The sequence below is a fragment of the Onychostruthus taczanowskii genome, unplaced genomic scaffold (genome assembly GCF_017590055.1).
Source record: "Onychostruthus taczanowskii isolate IOZ18803 unplaced genomic scaffold, ASM1759005v1 scaffold7, whole genome shotgun sequence".
NCBI lineage: Eukaryota > Metazoa > Chordata > Aves > Passeriformes > Passeridae > Onychostruthus > Onychostruthus taczanowskii.
Genome location: NW_024504786.1, coordinates 17,817,440 through 17,837,221, shown reverse-complemented (window position 1 = coordinate 17,837,221; position 19,782 = coordinate 17,817,440). Strand labels below are relative to the sequence as shown.

General features: G+C 40.0%; 1 protein-coding gene across 1 annotated transcript; it reads left to right on the top strand.

Annotated features, from left to right (window-relative positions):
* Positions 1-148: 148 nt before the first annotated feature.
* DPH5 (diphthamide biosynthesis 5) lies at positions 149-19,780 on the top strand. Its single transcript, XM_041421905.1, has 7 exons — positions 149-283; positions 3,608-3,732; positions 6,983-7,091; positions 16,406-16,526; positions 17,436-17,475; positions 18,548-18,651; positions 19,531-19,780. The coding sequence occupies exons 1-7, from the start codon at positions 149-151 to the stop codon at positions 19,752-19,754; spliced, it is 858 nt and encodes a 285-aa protein (XP_041277839.1). The 3' UTR covers positions 19,755-19,780.
* The last annotated feature ends 2 nt before the right edge of the window (positions 19,781-19,782 follow it).

Here is a 19,782-nt window from a genome sequence, read left to right as displayed (position 1 = left end):
AAACGAGCGGTCGGGAAACGGGGAGCCGGGAGCCAGGCTGTCCCCGGACCTGGGGCCGGGTCCCGGCGAGCAGTGTGGCGTGCGGCGCCCCGGCTGAGCCCGCTTCCGTTTCCCTCGTGAGGCAGGTGGCGGCTGGGCGCTCCCCAGCATGCTGTACCTGGTGGGGCTGGGCCTGGGGGATGCCAAGGACATCACGGTGAAGGGGCTGGAGGCCGTGCGGCGCTGCCGCAGGGTGTACCTGGAGGCCTACACGTCCGTGCTCACCGTGGGCAAGGAAGCGCTGGTAGGTCCGGCCGCGGGGCCCGGGGCCTGTGGTGCCACGGAGCCGCGGGCGTGCTGGGGCTGGGGGGCCGTGGGAGAAACGAGCGGTGCCCGCTCTCGGGAGAGGCGTGTTCGTCACCTTCACATACCGCGTTTTCTAGGAGAAATTGATTTGCTACCTTGCAAGAAGACTGCGGCAAAAATAAAATGTTCCTTCCTACAGCTGTTGGCACTAGTTTTCATCTCAAAACCTACCAATATGTGCAAACCTTGAGATACTGGAGGACTTGGTTAGAAAGCCCCCCCCCCCCAAAAAAAAAAAAAAAAAAAAAACCAAAAAAAAACAAATAAAACCAAAACAAACCCAACCAAAAAAAACCAAACCAAAAAAACCCCCCAGAAGTCATACTAGAAAAACAGATGTTTTGCAACCCTGCACCTCTGTATCAGCCTGAGGTGTTATGGCATGCCTGCTGGGAATAGCAGTTTCATTGTGTCACATTTCCACGTGAGCCAAGCTGCCTCACCATGTGGGGATTCCCAGAACAGGCACACTTCAGTCAGAGATGGGCTGTTGGACAACATGGAGATAAAGTTTTGGTTAGTAAACACACCTCGTGGAAGACAAGGGTAGTAAAATTGTGAAAATTGTAACTCTGAGGAGTTCATAGATGGTCACAGAAAGATGAAGTTTAATGCTGAAATAATACCAAAAAATAGCATAGCTGCTCACAGACCAGAGATGTTGCCTCTGCATAAGCTGATGCTGTCTGGGCCTTGCTGCTGCATGGCCATAATGTACCTGTATGCAGAGCTGCAGATGCATAGAGCATGTGGGACCTATAGCTTGTAATCAGCATTACATGGTTTCCATATATCCATACCAAGGTAGGCTAGAATATTTGGAGCATCTCTAGTTTATCTGTCATGTGAAGATGTGCTCTGTGGTTTATGTTTCTTTTCAGTACACTGAAGCAGTCTAAATTGTAGTCAGTCCATTCAAAACAAAATGTTCTTCTTTGTGGTTGTTTAATAGTTGGAAAACTGCTAAATGGAAAGGATTACTTGGAGATTTTTACTTTTCAAAATGAGCATTTGCTATGAATAGAAAAATGAATGGATTCCTACCCATCTGAAAATAAAACACTGAATAATAGGACAATGCTGACAGCTTTTGATCTGGTTATTTTGGGTTCTTTGTCCTATATGTCTTACTGTTTTCAGTCTTTTACAAACCTTGAAATGCCAAAGATGAGATAAAAAGATCAATGAAAACAAAGTAAAAATGTTGTCTTAGCTAAAGCACCTAAGAGGGAATATAGGAGTAAATAACCAAGTGTTTATAATACAGCCTGGATTCCATACAAGTGTCAGTGCTGAATAGTTTATTTACTAATCTGAAGGTCATTCTCTCCTAAGCACCATGAAAAGTTAGAGGAAAACTCTCAAGAAGTCAAGAGCAGATGCTTGCAGAGACTTCCCAGAAATCCTTCTCTGTTGATGGTATTAAAATCAGGTCATAAAATTCAAATGACAAGACTTGCTTGTTTATTGGGATGGCCTAAAATGTATATTAAAAGTCATTTGATGTTGGCCATCCAAATTGGCCCTGAGATTGGGGAAAGAACTGTTTGGACCCAGTGACCTCCCAGTGAGTCTACATTTTACTTTTTATATACTCACATGAAAAGTTAGAGGAAAACTCTCAAGAAGTCAAGAGCAGATGCTTGCAGAGACTTCCCAGAAATCCTTCTCTGTTGATGGTATTAAAATCAGGTCATAAAATTCAAATGACAAGACTTGCTTGTTTATTGGGATGGCCTAAAATGTATATTAAAAGTCATTTGATGTTGGCCATCCAAATTGGCCCTGAGATTGGGGAAAGAACTGTTTGGACCCAGTGACCTCCCAGAGAGTCTACATTTTATTTTTATATATTCATGCTTTGATTAGCATTGTGGAGCAGTCTCAAGGTGTGTAAATAGATTCCCTTGGGTGAAGCCAAAGTGAAAGATGTGTTCCTTGGGGTGCACCCAATCTGTTCTGGAGTGTGCATTTGCTCACAGTGTTGGGCCCAAGCCAGCCTGGTGCAGTGGCAGCCCACGGGAAGGATGTGTGGTGCTGTGGAGTGCTCTGCTCTACAGCCCAGCTGCCCTCCTGCTGATGTCTGTTTCATGAGGAAAAGATTTTATACAGTTAAGAAAACCTACTCAAAAATAGGCAGGAACTCCTAGTCAGGGAAGGGCATGTAGCCTGGTAACAGAGGTCCCCTACCTAATACTCTCACAATGGGATGGATTTTTTTATGGAAGCACCACTCTGCTTCTGTACAGGTATTACAGTTCTCTTGTCAATTCACTGTTCTGTGTGGGCAAAGAAGTCACAGAAGTCAGAGGAAAACCTTTCTGGGTGATAACTGACTTCAGTAGTTTTATCTATTTATTAATATTCATAATACCACACAAATTTGCTTAGAACTTCTACTACTTAGAACAAAACCACCTTTCTTGGTCTTTGCCCAGGAAAAAAACTTTAATCGTGTAAAGAGCATGTAAAACTCATTGTGACACAACATGGCAGATGTTTTCAGTATGATCAGAAAACATGTTCTAGAACTAACTGAAGTTTCATTTACATGTGTGAAGTTGAATCTGGAAATAAAGGCATTTAAAATGTACAAAGAGACACAATGATTACTGAGCTGCTGAAGAAAAATTAAGGACAGGATCAAATACATGTTTACCTGTATACTTGGTAAAGTTCTTAAAGAGAACTCAAGACGAAGGATTAATATGAAGTCATTCCTTAGATGTGGTTAGCTAAAATGTACTAAGGAAAAATCTGAGAGAACAGGTTGTGGTGCTGCTAGTGTGGTATTTGTGCCTGGTTTGGTGCCAGTATTGTAAGCAGCCTGAGAGCTAGGCTCAGGCTGGAAGAGCTAGGCTCAGCCTGAGAGCTAGGCTCAGGCTGGAAGAGGGGATGCCCTACAGCAGCAAGTTAAATTAACTCTGCCGGGAGTCTCCCAGGGACCCTCAGTGCAGGTGGGACTGAGCTGCTTTAGGTGCAGCTCCTCAACTGACACAAAAGGCATGGAACTCCAAGTCAGTATCAGGATAAAGTTCACATTCACTAATTTTTGTCAGCTCAGGAGCTGCTCTGTGGAAAGCTCGGGTGTTCTTGCAAGCAGAAGTGAGGTTCTCCAAGACATGGGGCAGGCTGCTGGGGAGAATAATGAAGTTACCTATTCCAGTGTCCATTGGCTGTGTTCCTGAGTGAGCAACCAGAGACATACAAAAACATTCCTAAGTGTCTTATTTTAATGTTTATTATTAATTTCAATTTCTAGGAAGAGTTTTATGGAAAAGAATTGATTTTGGCTGACCGAGAAATGGTGGAACAAGAAGCAGATAGCCTTTTAAAAGAAGCTGATGTTTGTGATGTCGCATTTCTTGTGGTTGGTGATCCTTTTGGGTAAGACAGAGCAGCATTTTAATTATAGCTTCATCACTCTTTTTTCAATAGGAAGAAGCCAACTGTGTAACTGTAGTTATTTTTGAGGGAACTGATTTTCAGAACAGAAACACTTTTTATGTCTGTATATTCATTATTGTATTAAAAATATAGATACAGTTGTCTACACTTTACCTTGCTTTGCAGTTTCCTTGCCCAGATGTCCATTATAGATAGGAATGTGGACCCTCCAGGATGTATGAATTTTTCCTTCAGCAGATATTTATAATTTCATTCGTTATCATATTATTCTCTGTGCTACCTTTTATAATGAATGCTTTGCCTCCTGATTTGTCTGCTAACAGAAGAAATTCTAGGTTATCACATAAATAAGAAATGTGCTATTTTGGGGGGAGTATTCTTTTAGTTGCTATTTGCACTTACAAACTGCAGCTTTTATACTCAGTTGTTTTAGAATCAGTACAGATTATTGGTTGTATAATCTGCTTTAATATATGCTAGTTTGTAAAATCACTTATGTCATTATAAATGTCTTGTCCTGTTGGTTTATTAGGCCTTTTGTTTCCACTTTTATTCCTGCTGGAAAGTATAGGCTTTTTCTATGACCAGAAGGATCTCCTTCTGTCTCTTTGGTCAGGCATCATCAATCTGTAATGTCAAGCCATGCAGAAGAGCTTTTCATCTCCAGCTGGGGATGTATGATTTATACCACAGTGTTAAGGGGCACAAGAAAAATGAAATCTGAGAACTTTATTTGTGAGGGAAAAAATGGAGTTTATGAAAAAAGGAGCAATGTGCACATCTGTCAAAAGCTGATAATTTATGTAAATACAGGTTGAAGGCAATTGGCAATAGACTATTATATTAAACTAATTATGGGCAGATGACCCTGTATTTCAGAAATATTGATTATACTTGCAGTCCACATTTACATTCAAACTAGGATTTGTGCAGAGTGTAGAGCCGTGTTACCTGTACCCTTGTGCTCTGATCCAGTGACTGATACAAGTACACAAGATGAAGAAAAAAAACTACATGGTTTGAAATGTAGCTGCTACTTGTAAGCAGTATTCTGATCTGCCTCAGTTATAATTAGTTTCAATGTCAAAATACTTCTGTTCTGGTTAATATACTACGTTATTGTTAAAAACTCCCCTTTTTGAATGAGTTGCTTCTGTCTAAATGTTTATGTTCTTAGCTTAGTATTGCAGCTAGAACTGCTCCTAGGCTCACAAAGAACCATAAGGATTTAGGGGCTTGTGAGGTTACTAGGACAGAGTACTGAATGTTTCTGTCCTAAGAGAGGCCAGAGGGAAGGACAGAAGCCACTTGCTTCTGTCACAGATTGTCAAGTACATTTGCAGGTGAGCAGAGTACCTGGCAGCCACAGAAGATGCCATGTGTTGGTGGTTAATGGTTAAAGTGATAAAGCAAGCTGTGCCCTGTCATCCTCACTGCAAGTTTTTATCTGTGTGTGGTTACACCCATGGATGGATGTGCTACAGGAACCTGACAACTTCAGTAGTACTGGAAAGTCCACCACTCTAGGCTGGTGTTAACATTCATATTATTACTACCCATAAAACTTAACCTCTGTGTCAGTGACAGAAAATACTGCTGTAGTTTTGGCTGTGGAGGGATGACTCCATGAGACTTTTCCTGGTATTAGCTGAGTGCCCATGAGGGCACTTCTGCCTTTAGCTACAGTCATTATAGACAGATCTACTGGGAGAAAAAAAATACTGGCTGGAGCAAATTTCAGTGAATAAAGCCAGCTGATCCCTTGGTCGGTATTAGCATAACCACAAAATCCTCCAGTGCTCCTTGTCCTTTGTATATGCAGGGAATAATAACACAAGGCTGTAAAACCAGTCTCCTCTTCTCTTAGAGCAAACATTCTTGAATCACCTTTGCTTCTGGAAGTCAGGAGCAATGTTAGCATAGTAACTAAAGTATTGGTTCAGATCATTTTACTGCCTTCTCCTAGGTCTGGGAGCCTGTTTGTATAAGGGTGTCAGATTTCCCAAATTCACGTTCCTCATTTTGTTTCTTCCACTGAAATTGATTTTTTAAATAAAATATTGATCTTTACAGCCTTGCCAGCTGCTGGCACATTTGTGTTCCAGTCTAAAGCACCTGATCTGCTGATTGGGTGCTGGTCAGACACACAGCACCAAAATTATCAGGCTAGAACCAGGGGAATTCTGTTAGAGTAACTGAACAAGGCCAGGGTGAAAGCAATTTTCCTAGTTGACTGTTCTGATGGCCATATGTTATTTCTTTCCTTCCTTGTTTGCAATGGCTACACAGAAATGTGTGGTCTCATCTTGGGAATGAAATGTCTAAGGTCATTGATCAGGCCAGATAAATTTAGTCAAGGGGTAGGTACATTTTCATATTTCATATACATATAAGCATACATACAAGCAAAATACATATGTAAACATTGTTGCAGTTCAAATATTTGCTTAATCTATATGTACTAACCATTTTAGAAAGGCTCTGATCTCAACTGCTTAACTGCAAACTAGTATTCTTGCAAGCTGTCAATCACTGCAATGTGTTTGTTGAGCCTTAGACCTGGAGCTGAACTTAACTCTGTTTGAAGCTTCAATATTCTTAACTCTTTCAGAATAAGCTTTATCACTCAGATTTAGGCATTGTTAATTTGAGTAACCTGGATTAAATAGTAGAAAAATTGATTCAGTCTAAGGATGTGTTTTCTAAGTAAACGTTCAGTTCACCTCTGTTCAGAGTTCTTGTCTGAGCATGGGGCTTTCCTGGCACACACTGGTGCTGATGGGAGAGGGCCTGGCTGTGCAGCCAGTAACGAAATCCTGGAGTTTTGTGGAAGTTTGTGCCAAACAGAATTGGCCTTTACAGTTCAATGCATATTCAACAGACACCTGCAGAAGATAAAGGATACATGGAACTTCCCTTTTCAAATACTTGCCAAGGGTACTTTATAAAGTAACATTGTAATAGTGTTACAGTTCTAATGATGCCAGAAAACTGCAAAGAGCTGTACCATACTGAGGATGCCTGGCATTTCAGCTGAGGAAGATGACATATGGAAGCCTTACTGGAGTTTTTATTTTCCTGTAACCACTAGGATATTGTTGCCATTTTTCCACCTCTGCATTGTCCTTGTTGTGAAGGATTTAATTTTATTTCAAAACAAACTATAGTGATAGTAACACTTGGTAACAGCATGTTTTCAATGTTTAATGCCTTCCTTTTCTTACCACAGGGCCACAACACACAGTGATTTAGTGCTACGTGCAGTAAAACTGGGGATTCCTTACAAGGTCATTCATAATGCTTCAATAATGAATGCAGTGGGCTGCAGTGGTTTACAGGTAATAGTTTTGGATATGCATATATGTTGTTTCACAACTGCTAAGCTTAGAATTGGTGAGCTCTTCTACTGCTGTGGCAGTGCATGTTGCAATCCCAGCTTTGAAGATCTGTACCAACTGTACACATAATGTTAGAATTTGTTAATTCTTCCTTTTAGCATGCCACATGTCAGCAAAAGCCCTTTTTGATGAGCTCACATGAAAATGAATAGTAACACTTCTGTTCTTTTCTGCTTTCTAACTTCCTTCTGCCCCAGGAGCCTTTGGTATTTAAAGTTATTTTACAGATAAAGCTTTGCTTATATTGGCTTCCTTCTACTACTGATGGCAAAATCAGGTATCAGGTAATACCTGATAAGTTTATTCTTAAATAAGGTTGTAATCATGTAGAGAACTATGCTGATCTTGTCATATAAGAAGTACATGCACAAGCCTATATATATATATATATCTCCAACTCAGATCATAATTCCAAAGTCTTGAATAGGAGGCACTCTTTTTCTAATAAATTTGATCTGTCTCTACTTTCCGCCCATCTGATGAGGGAGGAGGGATTTGCATAGCCAAGGACTAGTAAAACAAATGAGAGTTTTTGTGCATCTTGAATGGGTAAAGTAAAAAAGGTCTAGTGTTCCCCAAGAAAATACTTCCTTTTACGCAAGTATATGTCCATTATTACTTTTACTGTATGAAAGATATTGTGGCAGTGTATAAATCATAACTAATCACATATAAATTAGATGAAGCTTCCCCCTCTTGTTTTCATTCAACTCTTTAACAGAACCTGCCCTCTCAAGGTTCAGAATGGTTCCCTGTGTATGGGACCCCAAAACCAAGTTCCCACTTTACAAATGCCAAAAGCAAGCACAGGAGTGTAAATGTACTACAGACAAGTTGGGGGTTTAAACAATAACTTTCCATCACTGAAGAAGGAATTCCTTCCTAGCAGTACACAGAAGAACACAATTTATTTTAATTTCGTCAAACACCTGGTGCATTCAAATTTCCACTGACTAACTCCAGTACTCCAAACTCCATTCAAATAGTAACGCTGGCCAACAGCAGGAAATCTGTGTCAATGAGTTTGGGTATTGTCTTTGGCTTTGATTAGAAATCTGAGCACCTTGTCTGACCTGGCTCTAGACCAATGCAGTGACACCTCTCCTGTTAGCTAGTGCTAAAGGGAGTGCTGCATAGCATTCACACTCTTTATAATTCTTCTTGTGAGCACCTTCTTAATGACACCTGCCTATTGCTGCAAGACTTGGGCAAAATTATCTTTCAGAAAGGAAATAGGCTTCTTGGTGTCTAAAATCTGCATGTACAGACATAGCAGACAGCAGCTGTCGCATGACTGCACTTACAGGGGTGGGTAAAACAAGAGTTGTGGTTGGGGCTCACCCTTCCCCTTTTGCCTTGATGGTGGTGCAAAGTTTGCTTCTGCTGTCACACTGTTGACAAGTAGTTGCTACTACTTGCTCTTTTTTACTATTCTCTTAACATTCTTACATAGGAAGGAAGATGCAAGGCCCAAAACGATTTTTAAGTTTTCTGAAAGTTTGCTTCCCCCACAGTTCAGCCAGGCATAGGAAGGAGCAGTGTACAGCTTTTAGGTTAATTGAAAAAAAGACCAGAAACCTAACATGACTATAAACAGTGCATAAGGTTATTCACACCTGCAGAGTTTTGGAGATTAGATTGCTATTTCCTTATCCCTTGCTGAAGGGAGCAGACCGTAAAGGAAATGTGATGTTATTCAGTCTGGCATTAGTCCCCTTTTCCATTCTGGCTTGGGAGGGGCAGCCTTCTAAGTCCACATTCCTGTTGTCATATAAGGCATTTTAGGAAATAGTAATTGCATTACCAGGCAGAATATAACCAGTTGGATATTTAAGTCTTGATTGCTCCTTACTGGCATAAACAGCAAGTGAGGTGTATCCTACAAAAAAGCAGCCTTTGATTAACTAGAGTTGTGTTGGAAGTTTATAATTTCTTTCAAAACCTTTACATTCCATGGCTGTCTCCTGCTATCAATTTAATTTTGGAGTTATTGTGTCTCAAATTGTAAAGTTCCTGTCAAGTATAGGAGGGATTCCTCTTTTGCTTCACCACAGAAAAGGCTTTGCTTTTTTTCTTGTTTTAATCTGATTATGATACAAACCCTCTCTTTCTTAGTAGAGAAAAACAGGAAACACCTTTATACACTGTTCAGAGAGCCATGTGCATAGCGAGCTGTAACTGCTGATTAGGCCATCTGAAATGCAGCTACAGCACAGTCTGGTCACAAAAGAACATCTCTGGTCATCAGAGCAATGTTTCTGTGCAGCCAACAACATTCTGGTACTGTGCAGTTTTCCTGTACAGTGATTTATTAAAGTTGGTACAGCATCAGTGATGGTTTGTTACCTTCATTCCATAGTTGTAGTTCTTGCCAAATAATGAAGAGGGGTTCATACCTATTTTCAAATCCTTTTTTTTTTAACTGTCCTCCTCATTTAACAGAATTAGTGAAGCTGTTTTGGAATACTGAAAAAAAGAGTGGGGTTTTAATTTTGAAAATTAAACTTCTTGGAAGCTCTCACAGTGTGACAAACTGTGGGGATAGTATAACTTAGCAAAGTGGTAGTCTGATTGTGCATAAGGCTCTGTGATGTGCTGTGCTTCTCTCTTTTACACTGTTTTTGCTGTACTTCACTGTAACAGATACTTTCTTTCCAAGGCTGAAGAAGCTGTTTTCCCTTAAAAACAAATGAATACAGTTATGGAAGAGAAGCCAAGAAATGTGCTCCTATGTCAGTGCATAGCATGTTCTCTGCAGGTTCACCTCCCTTGTCTGGAGTCTGCCACATGGGTGTGTTTGTCACTCTGACTCCTGTTGTAGTGGGGAGCAACCACCAGTGAGGACAGTCAGGCACTTTGGTATCTGCTGACACTGCCAAGGAAGCACAGGCTGTACCTGTGCCCACTCTCAGTTTTTCAGAATAGGGCTGATTGCTAAGGCTTTTAGCACTAGAATAAAGAGGCAGGAAAATGAGGATCTCTAATTTCCATATTTCTCCTTCATTTCTAATATGCATGACATCTGGGTTGGTTTGGGAAGGTCACTGGTCAGAGTGGTGCTCTCAGGACAGAATTCTCTCTGACCCAGTGCTGGTAATGTGTCCTTGAGTAGAACTGCTGGTGGTCAAACACAGATTCTGCATCACGCTGACCTGTGGTGTGTGTGAAGGAATGATGCAACTTCAAATGGCTTGAGATCATGGCATTAACATAAAGAAAGAGGATTGAGAACTGAAGTGCAAAGCTGGAGGCGAGTCACAGGATGAGATAAAAGGCTAAAAGGAGGTGCTCATTTCTGAATGGTGTTGCTCGTTTTGAAAGCATTTGGTTGGGTAGCTAGGAAAAAAACATGTTACAGCAAAGAGCTGCCTTTCTTTTGAGATGTACCCACTTTCCAGCTGAATAGCTTCAGAACAAACATCTGCATGTGCCCTTGTTTCTTTCAGTGATGCATCTCAGGTTTTTTGTTTGCAGTCCTCTTAATTCTTGTAGGACATATACAGTTATAAAATAGAAAATAGCCTTTCTGCTAGCAGCTGGTCACTTACATGCAAAAGCAATGCTTACTGTGTTATTTTTGAGTTTTTGCTGAACAGGTGAGTACATTTCCAGTGTTCTTAAAGATGAAGAAGCTGAACGATGCTATCGTTAATTTCTGTGCTCATAGTCAAATAGAAACCCTGTAGTAGCTGCAGGAGTGGAGCCTGAGTCCCACCCTCTCTGTGTGCACTAATCTTCAAAAACACTCGGCTCTAATAGGGGGACTTTACACAAAATTACTGACTGTTAAACTGTTTTCCATCACTGATTGTTTTTTCAGTTACTAACAGCTTCTGAGCCTTTAAGAAGTTGGCATTTGTTTTTCAAGCCAATTAAAAGTTAAATCAGTGCTGTTCACACTATTTCATTACTCAAAATTGCTGTCCAACTTAGTGCCATTTGTCACCAGCAAACATGAACCAGAAACATCTATTTAATCAGGTTTGGGGTTTTTTTTATTTGAGATTTCTTCTTTCATATTAGTAACCCAAGTCACCTTCAGGGCAGGAAGGAAACATTGCTTGATATTGGCAAAAAGAATCTTAGAAGGTTTTTAAAGATAAGGTGACATTACCTTGGGGGCAAATCCTCTCCTATGCAAGTTTGCTTTCTCAGTATTTTGATAGCTGAATTTTGTTCTGCTTATGGAGTGGCTATTTCCTAAGCAGATCCAAGAGGCAGCCAAAGCAAAATGTGCTCATCCCTTCAACTGATTTTATGAATTTTGTCACAGCTGCCTTCTGAAGACTGCAATTATGTGGAGTGGGTTTTCATCAATCAAATGTGTTTTTTTCACAGTTCCTTTCTGTCTGGCATGTACTAAGGGGACTGGAAGTTTTTGTGACAGCTAGGACGATCTCTTAGCTTGCAGTACAAAAAGGAGTCAAAGCCACATATATGTGAATGGTAAAACATTTCAGTTTCATGTGAAGGTTCTCATGAGTGGCATTTGAAATTGCTCAAGGTCTGTGGTACTAAATAAGGTAGTGTAAAGGGCTAGAGCTAGGTTTGTGGTTGTTTCATATGACCAATTCCAAGCAAAACAAAGATTGAGTGATTCTTGCTCCTCTTTGTTGATGATCACACTACTTCTTCAGCTGCTATCAAGCAACAAAATATAATACAAAGAACAGCAGGAGCCCTTTAATTTGATGTATGTGGTCTGGAGGGTTGTTAACAGGTTAGGGAGAATAAAGGGAAAAACCCGACTCAGGTTCCTTATCTTTGAGGATGAACATTGCATAGCATCATGTCAGAACCCCTATGACAAAGACAAAGAAAATATGTCTTAGCTTTTCTGGGTATGCCCATTGGGATCTGTCTGGAAGTAACCTGGGATAATGCAAGGCGCTCTGCAGTCTCTAAATCCATTGAGCAATAGTCTTAGGAGAAAAAGCCTCTTAGTTCCTACCAGTGGGTTGTGATTAGGCTGAGAAGAGTCTGAATTTCCATAATTCACTTGTGCTGTGAGAACTATCTGCAGTAACCTGTGACCAGAATATGGCTCTGTAGCATTTCACCACTATGGAGTCTCAGGTATTTGGTTGTGTATGGTGGCAGGTCTGAAGAATGCAGTAACTCTTTTTTTTTTGGGAAGAACCAGACATATGACTAGTTCTGAAGCTGTTTGAAATGTTAGGAAGGGAGATAAGTTCAGAAGTGGAAAATTGCTGTGTCACCATTGAAGCTGATACAGCAATAATTCTGGGAAAGATGCTGTAAAAATAGATGTCTGTGTTTTGAAATGTTTACTTCTTGGTTTCTCTGCAGCTGTTGGCCAACTGACCTTTATATTATTTTTCATCTTCTCTCCTGCTTGCTTTAGAACTTTTTAGAGGGGATGGTGGATCTTCCTTTTTTAATTTCCCTATTCAGCCTCAGCTTGTTCCGTCTTTTATGCCCTAAATTTTTGTGGTTATTGACCACACCACGATTTCAAGTGAGGACAATTGATCAGGACAGTTTCAAGTTATCTGATATCATTCAGACTGGTCTTTAACAAAGCAGCTCAGCAGCTGCATTGAAATTCCACTTGCACCTTCCAAGGTGAGATCATGGTACTTTTTCTCACAGTTCATTCTGGCCTCTCAATTTGCAATCAATTCTGCTTGTATAAAGAAGTAAAATAAGAAATAGCATTAATAGAAAGGTTAAAATACTGACAGAAAAGAAGCACCAAAAGTTGTCAATCATTCTTTCATATCATGTGTGTAAATAAAATAGGAAGTTATATCTTTTTCTGAGGTGATGTAACCGTGAGTTGAAGAACAGCTTTCTGAAGTATTCTGTGAGGCAGAAAACTCTAGCAGCAGGGCATTGCCTCAGAATAGAGTGCTTCCTTTGCTGACCTGAGCTGTTGCATTGCAAAATTTCAGTGCACAGTTTTTCTTAAGCCAGTTAGTACTTGGGGGGAGGGTGCAGAGAAAGGGCTATTTCCAAAGACCGAGGTCTTTCAAAATGTCCTTTTGAAATGTTTCTGTGGTGTTTTTGAGCATTGAGGAGAAGGTAAGAGTTTGGTTTCCAAGCTGGAAACACAAAATATCTACCCAACCATTTCACTGCACCCCTTTGAAATTCTGGCACTTTTGTGAATGAGCAGAATGCAGGCACTCTAACAAACCTGCTCATCAGTGTAAGTGTGATGCCTGAGATGTTGGGGCTTGTACAGAGCACACATTGCCCACTCCTAAAACCCCACATGCTTCATGCAGAGCGCAGCACACACAAGTTGGCTGTGAAATTTCATTTGCTGTTGCCTCCCTTTCGAGCTGTGCCAGCCACTGTACAGCTGATCCCTGATCTCTGCAAATCCATACAGCTCATCATCTTATTGAACTCCTGAACAGTCTCAAAGCATGGCAGTAATCCTTGGCTGTGTTGTAACACTCCTTGGTTAACAAACATGTCAGACAGTTCTGTTTCAGTGAGAAGCATGATTCCTGGAATTTTGGGACCCTCTGCAGCCTTTTATGGTTGGTGGAAAGAATGCATTTTAATTTCAGTGGGTTTTTTCTTTAGTACACCTGCTGTCTTCTGTAATTCTTGAATCCTTAGGATAGTAGTGCAGTTTTTGGCTTTTACTGCTCTCTCTGCTGCAAGGCTTTTCTTGAAAGTCAGATACTTCATGCACAAGTTCAAAAGGTGGAAATTAGAGCACAGCAGAGGAAACTAAATTGGGAACAAATGGAATTCTGCATGAAGTACAGGGAGAGCATTTAAAATATAAGATCTGATACAGTCATGCCCTTCTTAATGCAGGTTTGCCCTGCTGAAGAGCAGTTCCTATGTTTGCTTAAATGTCACACATCTGCAGAGACCAATACTGGCTGAGAAAGAAATATTGGTTTGTGTCAGTGGAAGTGTTTGTAAGGTAATTGGTTATAAGTATTCAAGCACAATAGAGGTATCCCACTTACTACTTCAGTTCCTCAGCATTCAGGCCGGTGGTGTACCCGGGACTTTCCAAAGCAGTATTCCTCCCTCTGTAATTTAAAGTAAAAGTATTTGCACATTAATCCTAGGAAATCTGTTCTTCACAAGTTTAGTTAGTAGAGGGGTATAAACTGCAAAAGCATTTCTAGGAGGTTAATAAAATATGTCCTACTCTATCTTATTGGTGTAGAAACTACTTCTGTGCTTTCCAGGTGCTGAGAAAAGAGGTGTATTTATTTTGAGACGAAGTACAGTTTTCTGTGGTATCAATTCTTCATGAAGGTGTTCTGAAGGTTTTTCTACTGAATAGACAGGCAATTTCTGACAAAAATATTTTACTCTTTTTTGACACCCAGGCTTCAGTATTAATGCAAAACCCAGTAAACAAAGGACAGATTAGTGAATGATTGGCAGGGCTTTTATGAAAAAGGGTAGCTTGCTTACCTTCTTGTTGGCAAAGAGGATGGAGAATCTTTGTAGTGACTAATGGAAAAGAGAATTATAACAATCAGAATTAGCACTGTATGGTATAAAGTTGAATGTCCAACTCATTCTTAACATGTAGCAGAGTGGTTTAGGAGTTCTGATTCCCAACAAAATACCTCTCAAATAATAACATTTTTCCCATTTCTGAATATCCTTTCCTTTCCTAAAGGGCAGAGGTAAAAGTTTTTCTTCCTTGGTTTATTAAAATGCCAAAGGGCCAAGGTAAGATTTAAGGTTAATTGAGGCCATTTTCTGTCCTGAACAAGGACTGCTGCTTTAGGGACGTGGTTGCAGTGATTTCAGGTGCTGATGGGGAGCACTTAGGTAGGTATTGGACTTTGCAGCACTTCTGGAAGATTGCAGGAATGCTACCAAGGAGATTAAAGGTATTTTGCTCCCAGATAATCTAACAGTGAAGGGGAGAAAGAGAAACTTCTTGTACTAATAGTTTTTCTACAGATTTAGTACAAAATGGGAATGAGTTCTAGGCAGCCACATGAAAAATAGGCAAAGCATAGTTTGATTTTTCTTTTCATTTTCTAGAACACAGCCTTGAAATAGCTAACATCAGGAAAGTTACATCAGGAGCAACTTATTTGGTTCAACCTGTATTTTCTTTACTGGAAGAACCTTTAGGTTGTGAAATGTACCCAGTATGTTCTTGTCCTTGTGCTAGAATGAAATACTTAAAAGAGGAAATGTTTTCAGTTACCTTCCAGGAATCTTTGAATAAATTTTATCAGCATGAATAGTTAAAATTTGAGCTTTTGAAAATAAACATGTTTCTGCTGTCATTCAAGTTCTGCTCTACCAGCATAAAGGAGTTAAAGCCACAGCCTAATGCCACAATAACAGAAGTATGTATAGGGGAATCCCCACATGGCACAGGGCTGCCAGAGTTGCTTCTATACAGGGTGCTCTGCCAAAGCACACACAGTGCCTTTGTCTCCTTTTGTGGGCTTGGAAAAGCAGCTTTTCCTTCCAGGACCACAGAGAAAGTGAGAAGGATAGTGCATGTAGCTGTTGTTTCTCTGGTGGGCTTAAGCAGACAGCATATTGGCAAGCTGTAAAATCCATCTGGGGTGGCCCCAGTCCAGAGCTAAATAGACCAAAACTGATGCATGGTATTCCCCTATTTCAGGGCAAAAACTATTTCCAAGCCAAATACTGCCTTAAGTTACATATGACTTTCACTTTGCATCACCAGAGATGACTGGCAGGACTATTGCTTCAAATGTCTTCACCAAGGTGAGGGACTTACTTACAGTAATAAATGTGTTAAGGCTGAGAACAGAATCAGTGAGTATGCTTGACATTGAATCTGCTAGCAATATTCTTTCCATATGTGCATAAACCATGTTGTACCTCTCTGCTTCCTGCACAATCTGTCTTCAGATCTTCATATCCACTATCTCCTTAGACTGTAACTTCTTTTGCCTGCTAGAGCTTCCATCTGCAGCAAAATGCCATTTATATCAGTAGAATCAAAACATTAAATTATAGCATTATTCCAAGATGTCTAACCTTAACCAAAGTAAGAAATAAAAAACTCTTAGCCAAAGTAAGGAATAATAAATAATAATTTTGGCACCAATCTTACAAAGTTTTTGCCTTTAAAAGGATTTCAGAATTCAGTATCAATAGAAAGTAGAAATAGAAAGTTACTAATTCTGCATTGGAAAGGTGAATGCAGTAAAAACTTTACAGGTAGTTCATTACATGGCCTTTAACATTATTGCATGCTCTTATTTTTTCTTATTGGTCATGTGTGTTATTGCATTTGCTCTGTTTTACAGTTGTACAATTTTGGAGAAACCGTTTCCATAGTGTTCTGGACAGATACATGGAAGCCAGAGAGCTTCTTTGACAAGATTGAGAAGAACAGGCAGAATGGAATGCACACCCTGTGCTTACTTGGTGAGCAGCAGCCACTCTCCTGCCTTTTAGTCTAAATATTGAGTGTTTACCCAACTGAATAGATCACCAGATAAGCAAATGTGGCATTAAAAAGGTTAGTGCTGATAAACTTTTGAACTGAAAGTGACTTCATGGATGTAGAAGCAGTGTGATAAACTGGACACTTACAGTCTTGGGGTTTTGCATTTTAACCCCTTTCATCTGAGTCACTTTGGTTTAGAAGTTGATTATGTAACAAGGAATTCAAGGTTCAAAAGGTATCCAGCTTTCTCTGTGACAGTTTTGGGGGGAGGAGGGGTGTTTGAGTACAGGTAATCCAACTGGATTCCTCTTGGAAAGATTATGGTCAATTTATTTCATAAAATTGCAGCTGTGCAGAGTCTTACCTACCTGACCCCTTCTCTATTTCAGTTTTGCCCAAATCCTTTTATTTTCCCATAACAGAAGCTTGTTCTAAATTTTGATTGGGACAGGAAGGAAGTGCTAATGAAAGTCAGGTTCCTGCATGGCAGTGATGTAATCACTGTCGAGCAGTCAGACTGCTTTACATTCTGTGACATAATGTGCTCATAGTTGAAGAGTAGTCCCAATGAACTGGTGTGCTCAAATGTGCTAGTACTTAACTATCTTATGGTAAATATGCCTATTCGTATATTTACCAGGATTTTTATTTAGCTCTGAAATCTGTGAAATTTGCCCTATTGCTGGGTAAAATCACATTCATAAAGTCACAGGATTTTGACATTTACTAACAGATGAAACAGCACAGTGTGATCCATATTCTAATAGCTAAATATAATAATATTATAATATTAATAATAGCTAAAATGTTGTTAAAGCTTCACCTACATAGAAAACTAAGTGGGAAGCTTGTAGGAAAGCTGTGTTTTAATGTGTTTTGTTCTACAGATATTAAAGTGAAGGAGCAGTCTCTGGAGAATCTCATGAAGTGAGTCACCATTTTGAAAATACATAGAAACACATGCTGCCCTTACAAAGGTTTTTTTTGTACAAGGAACAAAGGTTCTTTACCCATAGTCTAATACTGAACTTACCTGCCTTCTTCTCTCGTGCTTCTTGGTGGCCACTGTCTTTTGTTTCTTACAAGAAGTGAAACTCTTTTGTTCCTTGCAATAGGGCCTGACTTTTTTTACAGTAACTGAATGGAGTTGCAGCAGAACATGATCTTTTTTGTAACTGTTCCTGTGAGAAGCACTAAGTCAGAAAGGGATAGGCTTTCCTCTTGGTGAATGAAGTGTTATTTCTCTACTGTTCTGTCACCTCCTGAAACAGATTAATATCTTAAACAGTGTTCTAATTTCATTCTTTGTACACTGGCTGATGCAGTGCAAAGTGCAGAATACATAACAGCCTTCTTAAAGAGTTAAATAAGCAATATACAGAAAATACTCTTGTGCTCGTTTAACTGTATTCAAAAAGCTTTTGCCACATCTTACTCATCTCTGCAATCTGTATGTTTTCACAGTGGTGAATATAAATGGCTCCTCTGTACACATGCTGTAACTGGTCTAAATTAACATTTGTGAAGTCTCACAGTATCATTGAGGTTTGTTTATTCTGGAGTTTCAAAATAAAATCTGTTTGACTGAATCCACAGTTGGCAAAGAAAGCAGCATTTCATTTAAGGATATATTTCTAGTCTGTAATCATCTGTCTGCAGGGCATTTAACAGAAAAACAGTTGTATGCCCTTGGATTTAAGTCTAATGCATCCTTCAAGAGTAGCTGTAAAAACCTGCATCTTGCTTCTAGCAGCTGAATTTGCTTTTAGGATCTAAATGATCTGGCAGCTGGAGCCCAGCTGTTTCACAGGTGTGGTGAGAGCACAACAGATTTCTGTATTCTCTAAAAATTCCACTCTTGTCTAAAAGACCCAGCATGAGAGCCTGAGCCTGTTTAAGTTCAACCTGCTGGTCTAGAGGTCTTAAAATAAGCTGTAAGATTGCTGGAGATAACAAAATGGGTTATATGTGAAATTTCTCTGCTTTTCCTTCCCTGCAGAGGAAGAAAGATTTATGAGCCACCACGTTACATGAGTGTGAATCAAGCTGCAGAACAGCTTCTTGCCATTATTCAAAACAGAAGGCTCCAGGGAGAAAACCCAGGTATGACTGGACTGCTTCTGTGTGCTACCACCCTCTCCAGTCAGACCTTTTGATGAGCCTCTGAACTCCACTCCCCTCCCCTGACTCCCAGAATTCTGCTCTGCAGTGGATTGGGCTGCCTTAAATCCTAGTCATGAGATGGATTTAGCCAAGATTGAGCCCAGCACAGTTCAGTGAGCATCAATGAAGGTGCACTGGTGGCTCCTGAAGCTACAGTCAAAGCCTCAGTCTGGAAACCCTGCACTGTTTCTATCCATGTGGAGCTGTGAGCTCTTTGAGCCATTAGAGTTGCAGGAGGCAGAAGGATTCTGAGCATTTTAGATCAGTCAAGCTGCAAAAATATCTCAGCTGTTTTACTTAGACTGGTCACACCCTGCTCTGTGTGAACACTAGGAGGAATCTGGGTTAACCCAAAGATGCAAAGCTGTGATTTTCACCTTGAATTCTTAACACTAGTCAGGAGCAAACTGTGAAATGTTTATTGAGACCAGGGGTAAAAGCACAGCAGGTAATAAAGATGATGCAGTTGTGTCACAGATTTTTTTTTTCCAACAAATTCACCTAGGTCTACTCCTCATTTGAAAAGTTTATTCCTTCAATACTGTTAAAATGAAAATCCCTTAATTTTATCCTTTACATAGAATGAATCAGAAGCAGCAGTTCCCTCAAAGTGAACACAATTCCTGAATGAATTCTTCCTTATCAACATCCTTAAGTTTTATTTTCTTTGAAGAGCAAGTTTCTTTCTAGGCCACTCCAATAATTTAATAATTGGAGGTTTAAGAAAGCAGTGTTAAGGTTTAAGCATTTTGAGTACTTTTTCCCCTTTTGATAGGATCATTAGTCAATAAATTAAACATTTCATCTTCTTTCCTACAGAAATTACCGAAAACACAATTTGTGTTGGCCTTGCTCGTGTTGGTGCTCTAGATGAGAAGATTGCTTCAGGCACTCTACAGCAGATGTCCACTGTGGAATTGGGTGCTCCACTACATTCCTTAATTGTTACAGGCACTATGCATCCTCTGGAATTGGAAATGCTTAAACTGTTCTCTGTAGATAGTTCCACTTTTGAAAATAATGCATGTCAAAGGACTACTTAAATAAAAATGAGGCATTTACATTTTTATT

Bases quoted from the DNA above. Each gene is read 5' to 3' on its own strand.
- DPH5 (XM_041421905.1), top strand. From the start codon at position 149: ATGCTGTACCTGGTGGGGCTGGGCCTGGGGGATGCCAAGGACATCACG. The intron at 3,733-6,982 runs GTAAGACAGAGC...TTCTTACCACAG, and splicing joins GTGGTTGGTGATCCTTTTGG to GGCCACAACACACAGTGATT. The intron at 7,092-16,405 runs GTAATAGTTTTG...TCTGTTTTACAG, and splicing joins TGGGCTGCAGTGGTTTACAG to TTGTACAATTTTGGAGAAAC.